This window comes from Garra rufa, chromosome 5, assembly GCF_049309525.1.
Source record: "Garra rufa chromosome 5, GarRuf1.0, whole genome shotgun sequence".
In the NCBI taxonomy this organism is placed as follows: Eukaryota; Metazoa; Chordata; class Actinopteri; order Cypriniformes; family Cyprinidae; genus Garra; species Garra rufa.
Window position 1 is genome coordinate 40,721,755 of NC_133365.1, and position 16,103 is coordinate 40,737,857.

At 36.5% G+C, this 16,103-nt stretch overlaps 1 protein-coding gene across 1 annotated transcript in view; it reads left to right on the forward strand.

Annotated features, from left to right (window-relative positions):
• LOC141335333 (connector enhancer of kinase suppressor of ras 2) overlaps nucleotides 1–14,523 on the forward strand; it is a 61,432-nt gene extending 46,909 nt beyond the window's left edge. The window contains exons 15-23 of the mRNA XM_073840756.1: nucleotides 1,404–1,452; nucleotides 3,572–3,620; nucleotides 3,762–3,934; nucleotides 4,272–4,345; nucleotides 4,584–4,655; nucleotides 4,734–4,804; nucleotides 4,946–5,028; nucleotides 6,458–7,159; nucleotides 12,164–14,523. Coding sequence (XP_073696857.1) covers nucleotides 1,404–1,452; nucleotides 3,572–3,620; nucleotides 3,762–3,934; nucleotides 4,272–4,345; nucleotides 4,584–4,655; nucleotides 4,734–4,804; nucleotides 4,946–5,028; nucleotides 6,458–7,159; nucleotides 12,164–12,385 — 1,495 coding nt within the window. The 3' untranslated portion in view covers nucleotides 12,386–14,523. The remainder of the gene's footprint in view (nucleotides 1–1,403; nucleotides 1,453–3,571; nucleotides 3,621–3,761; nucleotides 3,935–4,271; nucleotides 4,346–4,583; nucleotides 4,656–4,733; nucleotides 4,805–4,945; nucleotides 5,029–6,457; nucleotides 7,160–12,163) is intronic.
• The last annotated feature ends 1,580 nt before the right edge of the window (nucleotides 14,524–16,103 follow it).

Below are 16,103 nucleotides of genomic sequence, written 5' to 3' on the forward strand. Positions count from 1 at the left end.
AGAAATTCCTTGGCTTCAATTTTAAAAAGGTTTTTATTTCCTTCCTTATTTTATTTCCTGACTGAAGCTGTAAGAGTATGTGGAGTCTGATGCTGTGGGAAGAGTCTGTGTGAACATGGAATGATCTCTGTTTCTCTGCCGTTATGATACATATAGCGAATAAGAATAAAGAGCATTGTTTGTGTGGCTTATAATTATAGTCCTTACTATTCATAAATATCTGTGTGTGTGTGTGTGTGTGTGTGTGTGTGTGTGTGTGTGTGTGTGTGTGTATGCAGAGGGTGTGTATGTTTGAGGGTGAATGTGTGAGCATGAGCAGCTGTGCTAGGGCGGTTTCAGTTAGAATAAGTTATGAAGTTAACCTCAAACACCAGCATCCTGTCCACTACCTGTGCGTTTGTTTAAGTTAAATAGGCGAGAAAGAAAAAAATAGATTTATTTCATTCTTGCTGCAGGAATCCTAATTGTGACCCTGGACCAAAATATCAGTCTTAAGTAGCACAGGTATATTTGTAGCATTAGCCAACAACATACTGTATGGGTCAAAATTATCAATTTTTCTTTTATGCCAAAAATCATTAGGATATTAAGTGAAGATCATGTTCCATAAAGATATTTTGTAAATTTCCTACCATAATTATTTTAAAACTTAATTTTTGGTTAGTAATATACATTGCTAAGAACTTCATTTTGATAACTTTAAAGGCGATTTTCTCAATAATTAAAAGTTTTTGCACCCTTAGATTTATCTCGGCCAAACATTGTCCAATCATTAATGGAAAACTTATTTATTCAGCTTTCAGATGATGTATAAATCTCAATTTCATTAAAATGGACCCTTATGGCTGGTTTTGAGGTCCAGGGTCACAAATTACAGCTACTAACAGCTTGCGTCAGTGCAAACCATCTTTTGGTGTTAAAATAGTACTGTCAGGATTTACTAAAGACGCACAGTAAATAATTAGTTCTGAAAAGGTGTGGACAGTTATTTTTGCGCCTAAACTTATTGAATATGCATTTGTAGGACTTTCCCTTTCAGACGCAAAAATTTATGGGTGGAGAGTTTTAAAATGAATCACGCAATGCAATTTACTAACTTTTGCGCTCGTCAAATTACTAGTATTACTAGTATTTGTGGCATTATTTAACCACGTCTTAAAGTAAGCGGTAATTTGCACTGCTCTTGGTAGATTGCGTTGGTCATTATGGAAATGATGTTACTGCATCTGTGTTATTTAATGTGCACATTGTAAGTAAATCACACACAGAATTTTCCCCTCCCATCGGCACTTTTATGGAATTGCGCTCTAACACTAATTGTCCCTGTTTAGAAAATCTGGCCCTTTCTCACTTCTTGTCTGTCTCATTGTCTTTCTCCTGTTGTCTCTTTCTTTTTCTCTCAGATATGCCAGTTCAGGGCTTGACCGACAAGCAGGGGCATCAATGAGGAAGGTAAACCAAAAAAACATTTACAGCATCAGTGGTGGTCATGAAAATAGTGTTGGGAACATGTGCTACAGATAGAATTTTCAGGAAAAAAAAAAATGATGAGATATGCTCCATCTTATCCAGCTTGTCTTGCTAGAGAAAATCTTTATCTTTATTTGCAATATGGCAACAAAACAGTGCTGTGGTTGTTAGAAATTAGATGAACACCATTTTTTTTCAGGATATTAATTATTTAATCACACTTTTTTCTGAAATTAAGTAAGGAATAATTGACGATGGGCCGTTGAAAAAAAATGCACACATTAGGTGGTGATGCGGCCACGACGCGAAGCGAAGAATGCAACGGACCGAAGTAAATTATTCTGCTTATACTATGGTTACCACACCTCAAGACATCGATCATATGATATATTTTAAGACATTTGTCTGGTTTTTGTCCTTAAAACGCTATTGTGAGTAGGATTAATTTCTCACGCAGCTCATCCAACGCCTTCGTTGCTAGCTCCAAAACCTCATTTTAGACCTAGTATAGACACTTGAGCCGTTGATAGCAAACTAATGCAGTTAATAATGAAGTTTAGACAGACTTGCAGACAGGCAGACAGACGGCAAGAGAGAGGGAGATAGAGATTAAGCTGGTGAATTACCTCTCTCAAGTCTGTGCGTCTCTCAAAAGTGATTGGCAGCATCGTCTCTACTAATAGTGAAACTTTAAGTTCATTTTCTTCAAGACCACGCTGTTGTTACCTCACTTGTGAGAAATGTCATGTAGTTTTTAAGTTGTTAATCGTCAAAACAGCACTAACAACATTAGCGTGTATGCTAATGTGTGTGCAAACTGTATGTGTGTGCGTCTGTAAGGATGAGAGAGTGGGAGAAATAGAGTATGTGCTTTCCGTACATAATAAAACATAATATTATGGCAAAAACATGGAAATAATCTGTCATTTTTATCATATTGTTTATTAGTTTGGCCAGTGTCATTGTGGGTTTTGGTTATTTTGCTGTTTTGGGCCTTTGAAATAACTGAAATTGTGTGTTGAAGTGATATAGACATGTATGTGGTCAAAAGCTGCCTGGAACTACGTTCGCTGTGCGTTTCCCTGAAAATAATGCACACCATTAGTACGTTCGTCAGCCAGATTCAGATTCAAGCATTTAACAGCCCCGTAGTATAATGGTGATTAATTCCACCTAACAGTAAAGTTTTTAAATGTACATTTGTATTGCAATAATTTCACATTCACTCTTTAAATTAATGTAGAATCAACATAAAGCCAGTATATTTTTAATATTTGTTAAATTGTTTTTTTTTTGACTGAAGGCGAGTATCACTGATAGCAATATTACCGATGTCTTTAGCAAATTTTTCTTTTTGTTTCTAATATTTTACCATTGACTCTAGCCATTCAACATTACAGTAGAACTGAGAACGATCAATTTTAACAATTATTAGACTTAAAAAAAAACAGCAACTTCTAATTTAAGTGAACTTAAAACAATATTAAATAATACAGTTTAAATCAAGCCTCTTTGCAGTAATGAGAATACGACTAAAATAGCCTTGTTATTTGTAATATATGTGACCCTGGACCACGAAACCAGTCTTAAGTAGCATGGGTATATTTGTAGCAATAGCTAAAAATACATTTTATGGGTCAAAATTATGATTTTTGTTTTATGCCAAAAATCATTAAGATATTAGGTAAAGATCATGTTCCATGAAGATATTTTGTAAATTTCCTACTGTAAATATATCAAAACTTAATTTTTGATTAGTAATACGCATTGCTAAGAACTTTATTTGGACAACTTCAAAGGTGATTTTCTCAATATTTAGATTTTTTTGTCACCCTCAGATTCCAGGTTTTCAAATAGTTGTATCTCCAAATATTGCCCTATCCTAACAAACCATACATAAATGGAAAGTGTATTTGTTCAGCTTTCAGATTATGTATAAATCTCAATTTCAAAAAAATTGACCCTTATGACTGGTTTTGTTTGTTTGTCTGTTATAGAATTTCATAATGATTCATTTTATAGAGAAAGCCTCATGGCTTTGGTTTATGAGAATGACGCAAGCAATTCTTTGCTCCTTACATGTCCTCCTTCTTCTCTCTAGTCTGTACATTATGCGTCTCTGAGGACCAAGCCCAAGAAAAAAAGCAAAGGTACGATGATGACGTACATTCAAGCTGCTTGTTTCTTGTGTTACACTGTGCTGTGTTTGTCAAGAAGAATATAAAGTGTGACCATATTATCGCAGTGTTATTCTGTCATTTAACATGGTGTGTGTGTGTGTGTGTGTGTAGGTTCCCTCAGTAGTGCCAGCAGGAGGCGTATTGCCTGCAAAGATCTGGGTCATGGCGACTGTGAAGGGTGGCTATGGAAAAAGAAAGACGCCACCGGCTACTTCACACAGAAATGGAAAAAGTACTGGTTCGTTCTCAAAGACTCCAACCTATACTGGTACACCAATCAGAATGTAAGTAAAAAAAAACCCACAATTCACATCTCTTGTGTTGCGTATGCGGATATATGAATGCATGTAGCATCCATCTTTTATCCCTTTCCACTTGAAATATTTCTGGGATCTGAAACAGCTTAAGAGTTCCACATCCAGCTAGTCAAATATCTACTATTATTATTAATTACACAATTAGCAGCACTTTCATTAGCTGCTTCTTTCATTGGCCACATTAAAATGTGCATCTCTCAGTTTCCAAGATGGTGGAAAGTGCATCTGTGCATTTATACTATTTTGTAATTGCCGTAGTTATGATGTTGAAATGATTCCTCTTGTTCTTTATTTCTTTGCTCAGGATGAGAAAGCAGAGGGCTTCATCTGTTTGCCGGAGTTTCGGATAGACAGAGCAATAGAGTGCAGGAGGAAACAGTGAGTGTCAGAAGACAACAATAATCACACTTTCTCTTTATTGTGCTGGGTTTGCTGGTTTTTGGGTGGGTCTGTGTTTGAAACCCATCGGCTAGTGGAAACTGGGTCACTGCAGAACTGCTGATCTTTCTTTTACAAACACACATACACACACACACACACACACACACACACACACATTGAGTGTAAACTAGATATTTGTGTTTGAACATCTCTTTCCTTGTCTTTTTTGTTTCAGTGCCTTCAAAGCATGTCATCCGAAAATTAAGAGCTTCTTTTTTGCTACAGATCATTTAGAGGAGATGAACAGGTAATTGGTTTCAGAGCCCCTTCAGACATCACCTCCCCACCCTGTTATTTCCTCTCACATCTATGTTTCCTGTTTCAGGTGGATGAATCGTTTAGGCTTGGCTGCGATTGGTTACACGCCTGATGATCCGGTACCACGTCCTGATGAAGGTGAGATCACTTCCTGTGAGAAAATCATAAGCCCATAGTGCTGTGATCTCATTGACTCTAGTTTTAAACCATTCCACTGTACTATAAACTGTTAAAAAGGCCTAGTCTAATGGCATGTATGTGATTCTGATTCTGGTTTAGATTACTGGAGTGAGAGTGATCAGGATGAGGTTGATGGGTCTATGACACTCAAACAGGAAGCCACGTACCACCACAACCCGGCTGTGAGTATAACATTAGCACATATTTACCCCAAAACACTCAAAGAAACACATACACTACCAGTCAAAAGTTTTTGAACCATAAGATTTTTACTGTTTAATGAGCAGTCTCTTCTGCTCACCAAGCCTGCATTTATTTGATCCAAAGTACAGCAAAAACAGAAAAATCTGAAAATAACTGTTTTCTATTTGAATATATTTTAAAATGTAATTTATTCCTGTGATTTCAAACCTAAATTTGTAGCATCATTACTCCAGTCACAAAACAAAACTGCATGGCACAAATCTAATCCTTCTCTTAGATTCAACAAATCTATTCTTATTCACTCCAAACATATTTTTCTCCTTCTGTCTGAAATCAATGATTTTTATTTGCTATATCGAATATATAGAGTAATATAAAATTGTTTTGACAATTTTATAAAACTTTAATTTATATAATATAATTATTATTTGATTGAGGACAATTTACATTATATACAAAACCATTAAATTGTTTGGGATCAGTACTTTTTTGAAGAAATTAAATCGATCAAAGTGACAGTGAAGACGTTTACACAAAAAGAAAAATTTAAACAAGAAATATTCTTGTTTACACAAGGAAAAATTTAATCCAAATAAATGCTGTTCTTTTGGTGGTTCTTTTGACTAAGGAAAATGTAACTGAAATGTAAATGTAAATGAAAAAAATGTTTCATGGTTTCCATAAAAATAAACAGCACATCTGTTCCCAACATTAATAATAAGAAATGTTACTTGAGCAACAAATCAGCATATTAGAATAATTTATGAAAAATCATGTGATACTGAGTACTGAAGTAATGATGCTGAAAATTCAGCTTTGCCATCACAAGAAAAAAATATATTTTAAAGTATATTAAAATAGAAAACAATCATTTTAAACTGTAATAATATTTTACATAACTACTGATTTAGTTTACATTTGATCAAATTAATGCAGCCTGGGAAAGCATAAGAATTTTTTTTCCCAAAAATATTTAAAATCGTACCAAGCCCAAACAAAAAAGACTGTGATTTGTGTTTTTTTTTTGGCAATATATGAAGTAACATGGTCAGTTTTGTAATTTTTCAGCTCACAAAAAGGTTTGCTGAGCAGCTCCTACACCAGAAAAATACATTTAAAAAAATTCTTTATTGGCATTGATGGTTCTATTAATAACCTTGAACCTCCATGGAACCTTTCAAATGCAGAAAAGGTTTTTTATAATTTTTGATTTTTTAAAACGTTCTTCAAAATGGTTAATTTAAGAACTGTTCACTGAAATGATTTTTGGGGAACCAAAAATGGTCCTTCTATGTATTAGTGGAAAACTAGTAGCACTAGTAGACTGTTACTCTCTGACATCTTATACCTCTAGCTTTCGGACTAAAAGTTGACAGTGATAATGACCAGAGTTTCTTTCATCCTCAGGGAACTTCGTCCAGTCCATTTCCTGAGCGCCATTTTTCCAGTGGCTCCACATTCTCGCATTCCTCCGCCGAGGAGTCCCATTCTTCCTGCCGATCCTCCCATCGAGAACGCCGCTCGTGGCAGGACCTGATTGAAACCCCCTTGACCAGCACAGGCCTACACTACCTGCAGACCGCAGAAGAGGAGGAGCCACCCCTGCTGTCACCTGATCAGCACCGCCAGGCCACTCTCCCTGCCCAGCGCCGACGTCCTCTGGAACGTGACGGGCCGTTTCCGTTGACGGACAGCGAAGAGTCCCGGCCACACCATCACACTCACAAGCAGCGTAGTCAGAGTCTCCCACGCCACCGCGACACACACGGACACTCGCACCGCAGCACTCGTACCCACACTCATGCGCACACACACGGCACTCTGAGGCCAAGAACTCATCTCCATGAAGAAGAGGAGGAGGAGGAAGAGGAGGAAAAGCATGTTCGGAAATCTAGCAGCAGGAGGCCTGAGAGCGAAGAGAAAGTGTCCGACGGCACGGACGGCCTGCAGGAGCTGTACCGATCGCTGGAGCAGGCCAGTCTCTCGGCTTTCGGCCAGCAGAGGCCTTCCACCAAACAAGAGTTCAGACGCTCCTTCGTCAAACGCAGCAATGACCCAGCCACAAATGAACGACTGCACCGCATACGGGTTCTCCGCTCCACGCTAAAGGTATGCAAACACAGAAAGCAGTTGACCTTTTCATACTTTTGGGTTTGGAACATTGAAGTAAACTATAGTAGGGTGGACTTCTATTATACACCCTAGTGCAGTAATGTTTTTTGATGAATGTAATATAACACAAAAGACAGTGTTAGTACACTACTGTGGTGAACCTTTGGGATCTGTATGCTTTTTTAATGTTTTAAAAAATTCCTTATGCTCACCAAGGCTGCATTTATTTGATCAAAATTTGATTTCCATAAACATTTAAAGGAGTAGTTCATTTACAGTGTACTCAACCCCTTGTCATCCAAGATGTTCATGTCTTTCTTTCTTAAAGAAATTATGTTTTATGAGGAAAACAATTCAGGATTTCTCTCCATATAATGGACTTCTTTGGTGGCCCCAAGTAAACGTTATATACTTTTTAACCTCAAATGCTTGTCTTGTCTAGCTCTGCATGAACTGTGTATTCCGGTTCATGACAGTTAGGGTAGCCTATGTCAAAAAACTCCCAAATCATCCTACATCGCTGCAGAAGTACTGACCTAGTGTTTACAAAGTGAACATGAAAAGAAGGTCATACAAACTCGTATGGTAAAACAGCGATGTAGGACGATTTTAAAGTTGGAGACGAGCATTTGAGGTTAAAAAGTATATAAATTGTTTTTTTGTTTTTTTAGAAAATAACCAATCGTTTCACTAGATAAGACCCTTCTTCCTCGGCTGCAGAATAGAGCCCTTTGAAGCTGCATTTAAACTGCATTTTGGAAGTTCAAACTCGGGGACACCATGGAAGTCCACTATATGGAAAGAAAAAACTTCATTTCTTTACAACTGAAGAATGAAAGATACGAACCGAACGAATCTTGGATTACAACGGGGTAAGTATATTATCTGTAAAAAAAAATTTGACTCCTTTACGACAAAACCTTGTCAGCTGCCATCTGGCAAGGGTGTAGGAACTATCTGAAAAATGTTTTATACCTTATTAGCTTAGCTCATGAATATTAATTAGGTGACTTAATGCTTGTTTAGTAGTGTTAACTGAACTTTCGGAAAGGTTAAGCTTTCACATTCTTTCTATGCACTATCGGCTGACAGAAGGCTCTGCTTAAGTCAGGGGTGCTCGTAAGTGATGTGCCGGTGCGCATGTGTGAACAAAATAAAAATAGCACTGGGTAGATAAGTTCAGACCACTCATTTGTGTAGCGTCATGGTTGACAGCTGTTAATACACAATCACTGCTTTATATTGACTAACTGTAATACTGTATAAGATTTATATTCAAACTGAAAGCAGAAACCTAGGCTATGCGCTGCTAGTTTCAGAGCAAAACGCAAAACTGACATTTCATTCACTGACACACTTTACTCGATATGGAAGCCCATTTCTGCCACTGAATACAAAATAAAAAAAGAGGTGATTCCGCTTCAAATTAACCAAATTTCAAAAACTTCCCCGGCTCAAATTTTTGATTTTGCTAATATTTTTTCGGAAGAAACATAGACATGTACAGTAATGAGGGCCAAAACATTAAATGTCATGGATGAATATTTACTGAATAACCCACGATTTTGTAGAGGGGGGTCAAAATGGCAATCTAAAGATTCAGAGCCAAATTACAGGGGGTTAAAAATGACTTCAGAAACATGGCAGCATTTTACACAGAGATTGGTAGCACTATTAGTAAAATCAGTTCAAAAATTCAGTTTTTGAATGGTCACCATTGGCACATAATGCAACAAAGATAGCTAATGTGCCAATGGTGACCATTCAAAAATGGGGAAACAGCACCCCATATCTCTGGGACTGAATAATGTAGGGCCGTGGAGATGAAGATTCCTAAAGAAAAGTTTATTAAAAACTAGAATCTAAAATCATATAGCGATATGTTTAATACTTCTTGAGTTATAGACACACACACTTTGGAAATAAAATACTTCTGGTACTCAGACAGGTATGTTCAGTGCAGTTGTTTTGATAGAAGGAAACAAGATACATCTCTAGTTTCAGCATTAGTTGTTCTTCAGACATTCCTCTTTTAAATGAAAAGTAGCATCATATTTTTGCAAACTGACATTTGGTTTTTGACCACTAAAAATGTGTACAATATAACAATTTACAACTGGAGCCATATTGAAAATATCTCTGGGACCTAATCATATAGGGCCTTAAAAATAAAGATGCCAAATAGAAAGTTTGTTAAGACCCAATATCTAAAAGGCCATTAAGATATCTTCAATACTTCTTGAGTTACAGGCATGCAAACTTTGAAGAAAAAACTTGAAATGTGCTGTTTCCCCATTTTTGAATGGTTGCCATTGGCACATAACGCAACAAAGATTGCTAAAGTCAACTGATTTTACTAACAGACCTGTCTGTGTAAAAATAACGTTTTGATGCTGCCATCTTTCTGAAGTGATTTTTACCTCATAATTTGGCTCTAAATCTCAAGTGAAAATTGCCATTTTGACCCCCCTCTACAAAATAGTGGATTACTCAGTAAATATTCATCCATGACATTTAATATTTTGGCATTTATCACTATATAAGTCTCTCTTTCTTCAGAAAAAATATTAGCAAAATCAAAAATTTGAGCTGGGGGCCCCTGGTTGAATTGACTTGGAATGACCCAAAGGTATCTCGCTATTCTGACTTTTTTCCTTAGAATTGTGTGATAGAAACTTTTTTTTCTCAAAATTGTAAGTTTATGATTAAGTCAGAATTGTGAGATATACACAAGCCTAGTCCTAGACTAAAATGTAAGTCTGAGCTGTTTCAGATGAAAGAAACTTGCACTGACTGATCTAAAATATATATTAGTGCCTTTGTTTTGTCTCACAATACAGACCAGTAACGTTTTTTTTTTTCTGAGTATGTTTATAAACATGACTTTAATGGCCTAATTGAACTATGGCCTAATCCTGGCTTAGTCTAAACCCTGTCTGTGAAACCGAGCCATAAACTTTTTTTTTCCCCTCAGAGTTGAACATTATTTCTCACAATTGCAAGTTTATATCCCGCAAATGCAAGCTGATATCACATAATTAAATAGGGCTGGGTAAAAAATATCGATTCTCCGATTTTAATCGATCTTCAGTTTAACGCAACGATATCGATTCGGGAAATCCCCGAATCGATTCTTAATGCACGTGCTTCACGTAAGAGGATATTTATTCCCCTCTCGTCCAGAAGGTGTCACTAGTGTTCCTGCTGAGAGAGTTTCTCAACCGCTGGTGATCTAATCACAGCGCAAAGGAGCTGCCTTAGATCAGATCAGAACAGAACATGTTGATCAGCTGCTTTTTTTTTTTGCAGAAAAATCTGGTGATCAAAAATGTTTAGGCTGTAGTTAAGAACTGTTAGTTTTATGGACAGTTAGAATGTTTTGTATATGCAGACAAGGGCTTTATGATGGGCCTGTTTTGAACGTTTTGAATTTAGAAAAATGTTTTATTTCTTAAACATGTTTGAAGTTCTTAATAGATTTCACTGTTGCACATTTACAGTCTTTTTATTTTTTTACAGTAATGTGCATTTTGCAGTTTGTTTACATGGTGTACAATGGATGCACATAATTTTGAATTCTTGTTACAGTGTTCATTTAAAATAAAAGTTGTTTAAAATAAACAATTGTGCACCCTATTATTAATGTTGATGTGTATTTCAGTAATAAACTTAAGTAGGAGAGTTTCAGTTACCAGCATTTATATCAAAATATGGATCCCATGTCTGCAAAACTAACATTTTAAATGAAATATTGATAGCTAATCGATATTGAATCGAATCGAATCGAAATCGAAATCGAATCGAAACCATAAAAATAAGAATCGAATCGAATTGCCAAATTGGTCACAATACCCAGCCCTATAATTAAACTCACAATCCTGACTTTTCTTCTCAGAATTGTGTGATATAAACCTGCAGAATTGTGGGATATACATAATTTCTCAGAATTGTGAGGTTATATACAGCAATTCTGACTTTATATAGCAATTGCGAGATATTAAATCGGAATTACGAGATATAAACTCACAATTCTGAGAATATATCAGTCTTTTTTTCCCTCTTAGAAATGGACATTAACTTGCAATCTATATCTCGCAATTCTGACTTTATAACATGCAATTGTGAGTAAATAATTCAGTATTGTGAGATATAAACTTTAAATTCTGAGAAAATATATATATTTTCCCCTCAGAATCAGACATTAACTTGCAATATTTATTGCAATTGCGAGTTTATATCAAAGTCAAAATTGCGGGATATACTTCATTTCACAGTTCTGACTTTATAACTAGCAATTGCAAGTTTATATCTCACAATACTAAAAAAAAGAGATAAAAAGTCGCAATTACCTTCTATAACTCTAGCAACACTAAACCCAGCAGTGCATATATTTACATGCTGGCAACCAAAATGATGAAAAATCATAAAAGTACTATAAAATAACTGCATTTTTATTTAATACTCACTTATTTTTAAATATAATAGTATAATATATAATAGTAATTATCTCACTTTAATATATTGTTTAATACTTTATTTAAAAAAACTAAATAAAGTGCTATTATTAATTTATATTATTAATATAAATAATATTAATATTATTTTTTAATGGGTCACACTATGTGTGGTGTGAGCACCAAACCAAATCTCCAGGTGCTCTCATGAAAACTAGAGTGAAAAACTTATGTGCACCCCCGTGCTTGGTCTTAAGCCACAGTTTTACGCACCTGGCAATTTCCGAAGCAAAGGGAAACTCTTCAAATAAACTGCTTATTTTCGAAATGTAGAGTGTAGGAATGTAGACTTTTAAAGCTAAACCAATTATACTATTTATACTCAGCTGGGAGCTGATATTTGTTAAAACTTATGCTTCATAAAGCATGTTTTGATGTTTCAGTAAATCTGTCTTGAAGAATTTCAATAGCTTGAGCCAATCAAATGCTTGAATAATTTGACAATTCAGAGTAAGTTTTTAACCTCTCTCTTCCCATTCACCAACAGGCAAAGGAGGGCGACTTGGCGATAATCAGTCAGTTGCTGGACGACCCTTGTTTGACCTCGAGGAAGTTTCGCGAATGGAAGCAACGTAACCACGAGCTCTTCCTGGATATCTGTGAGTTCAGCTCTGCCCCATTGGAGCCGCCCAGCGAGTCCAACGACCTTTCACCTCTCTCGCCAACGCTGATGATGCACACTCACTCTTTCATAGAAACGCATGTGTGAAGTAGTCACGCACCCACACGGCTAACAAACAGTCACAAGCTAAAATACAGACATAAAGGTATATGAATAATATGAGTCGTGCGTTTCAAACCCACATACACACACACACACTTTGAAAAACACTGTGGATCCAGACTGTCTTCACTTTCTCCTTAACGGATGACCTGATACTGCCCTCCTCCCGACCTTGAGCGACACCGGATTGAACCAATACACTGTAAGATCAATGTCAAAGAACTGACCCAGCCTCCAGAACTATACTGCAGACAGACACGCAGGCACTGAAACCGAAAAGGTGACTCAAACTGCTCGTCATGGAAGCGAAAACGCTACCTGCACATTTACAGCTCACTGCGAACTCTGTACAATATATTTCATCACGGCCACATTTTGAGACAGATGGAAGAAAGGCCCCGCGAGGTGCCCACTGCATGCCTGAAGAATCATCTTTTCAGATTAATTGACCACCTGTTGAACAAAGTAGGACCGTATAAACAAATCTTTTATTTTTCTCTCTGATTGGAGTTTAGAAAATCTTTTTTTTTATATATCTTCTGAAGCTTTTTTTTTTTTTCTGTTTATTTATTTTTCTTATTTCCTTCCCTCGGAATGCTGCAGGAAGAGCACTCATGTAGCCATGGGCAACAGGCTTCACTCTGTTACCAAGCAACACCGCCCTACTGTGTTACTCTATACAACTCTCAAAGCAAGCAAGAGTGTTGGAAAGTGTGTGTGTGTGTGTGTGTGTGTGTGTGTGTGCGCGTATGTGTGTGTGTATTAGAGAAATGAGAGAAAGACAGAAAACGAGTCCGATGGATGCCGAAGAGTCTCTTTTTGAGAGTTTGATGACATTTGCATTCGCATATGGGAAAAGATGAACTCCTGGCAGGTAGTAACGTGTTTAATTTGGCTTCTTTAGAATATTTATATTATAGCTAAGCTCATGCATGGTTTAAAAAAGTATTACTATATGCTATCAGGCCAGAGAACAGTCTGTATATAAGAACATATTATTTGCATAGCTGCATCCTCTGTTTAAAACTGTGAATTGTACTCGTGAATGCAATCTTTTGACTCTGCGAACGCAGAACCTTTCTACTCTCTATTTTTTTCTACAAAAAAAAAAAAGATGACAAAAGATGAAAAGCTTTGCTTCTCTGATGTTATGACTGTTTTTGCTTGTTTCCGGGTCTTTGCTGGTCATTACCTCTGAGCTATGGGCTACATTCAGGTTGTTAGTTTTCTGTTTGCTAATGTACGTGTCCCTTAGACAGACTCCACAAGCCTAAAGCCAACGTTTAATTCCCTTTCGCAATTCTAGACGTCAGTGGCTCAGGATTCTAGAATTGGATCAAGTCAAATGGGAGAGAATCTGAGGTTTAAAATACAAAAATCAATTGGTTCGTTCCCGGCGGTGGAGTGCAAAACATCCCCTTTCTAAATGTTGTGTGTGTGTTCTCATCTGTCCACATTACGAAGTCATTCAGACAAATCCGTTTTAAGCGCAGCCCTGCATATGTGCTCAGTGTTACAGTTCTGTTTGATTGTCACTTTTTAGAATCTTGTGGGATGTATTTTAAATTGAATAGAATGTACTCATTCAATGGCTTGTTAACTGTAAATTTCATTGGAACAAACACACACACACACACACACACACACTCACACACAGACAATACTTTTACGTCCGTGGTTGATGCTTTTTTACCAAAGCGACTCTCGAAATCACATCAGTTACCTTTTTAATGATTCTTTTTTATGGTAGAATGTCACACTTCACTGTGTTTCATCTCATGGCGTGTGTGTGTGTGTGTGTATGTGTGAGTGTGTGTTATCCAGTCCATCGGGGTTTCACTGTGGTTTTAAGGGCATGTCCCCCCCTCTCTCCCCCACACGGCTATGCTGTATAAGGTGTAAGTTGCACTGCAACATTGAGACGGAACATATTGCTCTTTTTTCAAGGTTTTCTTTCCAAAAGTCCCCTTCTGTATATTAAAACACCAGGAAGAGCCTGATATTTATTCACAGTATTATTCGAAGCTAACCCTCTTTGCTTTCAGAAATATAAATACATATATAAATATATATAATACAGATTGTAAAATGTTAAACTAATAAACTGAGTTCTCTGCACTCTGCATTTGTGTTTTGTGATGCTTTCCAAATGTCTCGGCTTGCGTGAGGTTTCACTGTCCGGTTGAAATGCAACTGTATGTGCCGTCATTCTCGGTTTTGATGGCTTTCTTGTCAAAAGCAAGATCTTTACCACTAAACCAACATCATATAGATTTGATCTAGAGACGGAACCACTGGTGTAGCAAGTCAGCCCTTTTTTTAATGGGCCCTAAACAACAAGTGTAACAAAGGGACATCTATAGATGTTCACTGTAACATTTTAAGAAAATACCAAACCAAATACATTCGCAAAGGACATTTATAATCAATTTTTTTTCATTTGAGTATTCTGATAAATTCATGATCTTTGTAAAGTACCAAGCCATCCAAGTCCAACACAAGAGTAAGTAATTGTTGTAATTGTCTATTCAGCAAGGAACATAATAAATAAACCAAGATACGCTGCATAAAACGCAACCTTGTATGGCAAGCCGAACATTTAATCTATAAACCATACTAGTATCTATTTTCATACTACTAGTACTTTTTCATTTACAGTGTAGGATAAGTTACTCAAAAAATTAATCCAATACAAATTACTTGTTTAAAATTGTAATTTGATTACATTGCTTACATAACTTCATTTAAAAACTTAATTCAGTGGAGAATATCATTCTGATAAGTAATTTATTCTTCCTTATTAGGGGTGGGAATCTTTTGGTACCTCAAGATTCAATTTGTATCGATTCTTGGGGTCTCAATTCAATTAAAATTTGATTCTTTGTAACTTAAATAATGTTATTTTATTGACATTAATAACTGTAATCAAATTACATATTTTAAATTAATTTATTTTATTTATTTATTTATAAATATATTTATTTTAAATACATTTAAAATGAGGTTAAGATCTACCAAAATCATTTCAGGTTTAATGGGGTCATCGGATGCAAAACTCACTTTTACATGTTGTTTGAACATTAATGAGTGTTGGCAGTTTGTGTACACAGCCACCCTACAATGATACAAATCCACCCAGTGGATCTTTAAAAGTAATATCCCCTTTTTAAAATCAGGTCATTCTCAGCTTCTTGTCGTTGTGATGAAACACAGCTGATTGATATGAGTGTCCTACATTAGACCCGCCCTCACCGAGCTGAAACAGTCCGAATCCGATTGCCATTGTGTAGACTCAGTTGCAGAGGAAGACTCTAATTGAGCGATTGAGGTGTTCTGTTGTTGGATGTAATGATGAACATAGCAGTAGTCATTTACTCCCGACATCTGAACAGCTTAAGAGGCACAGGACAACGTTACATTCGTTTTTAAAAGGAAAGCGCCGATCCCGATCTACATATTACATGTTCGTGTGAATCATTCGTGATGCAGCTTTACCCACAGCAGAAGTGAGTATAAGGGTTTTTTATGCATCTTTGCAAATGGCCTTTCTTAAAATAATGTGCCTGTTGGCAAGTTTTGCCGATAAACGCAGCTAAACGCAGCTAAAGTAAACATTACAGCTTGTAATCCCTCAGCAGAGAGGGGCGTGGCGAGCAGAGCTCATTTGCATTTAAAGGGCCCATGCGATAAAATGAGCTGATAT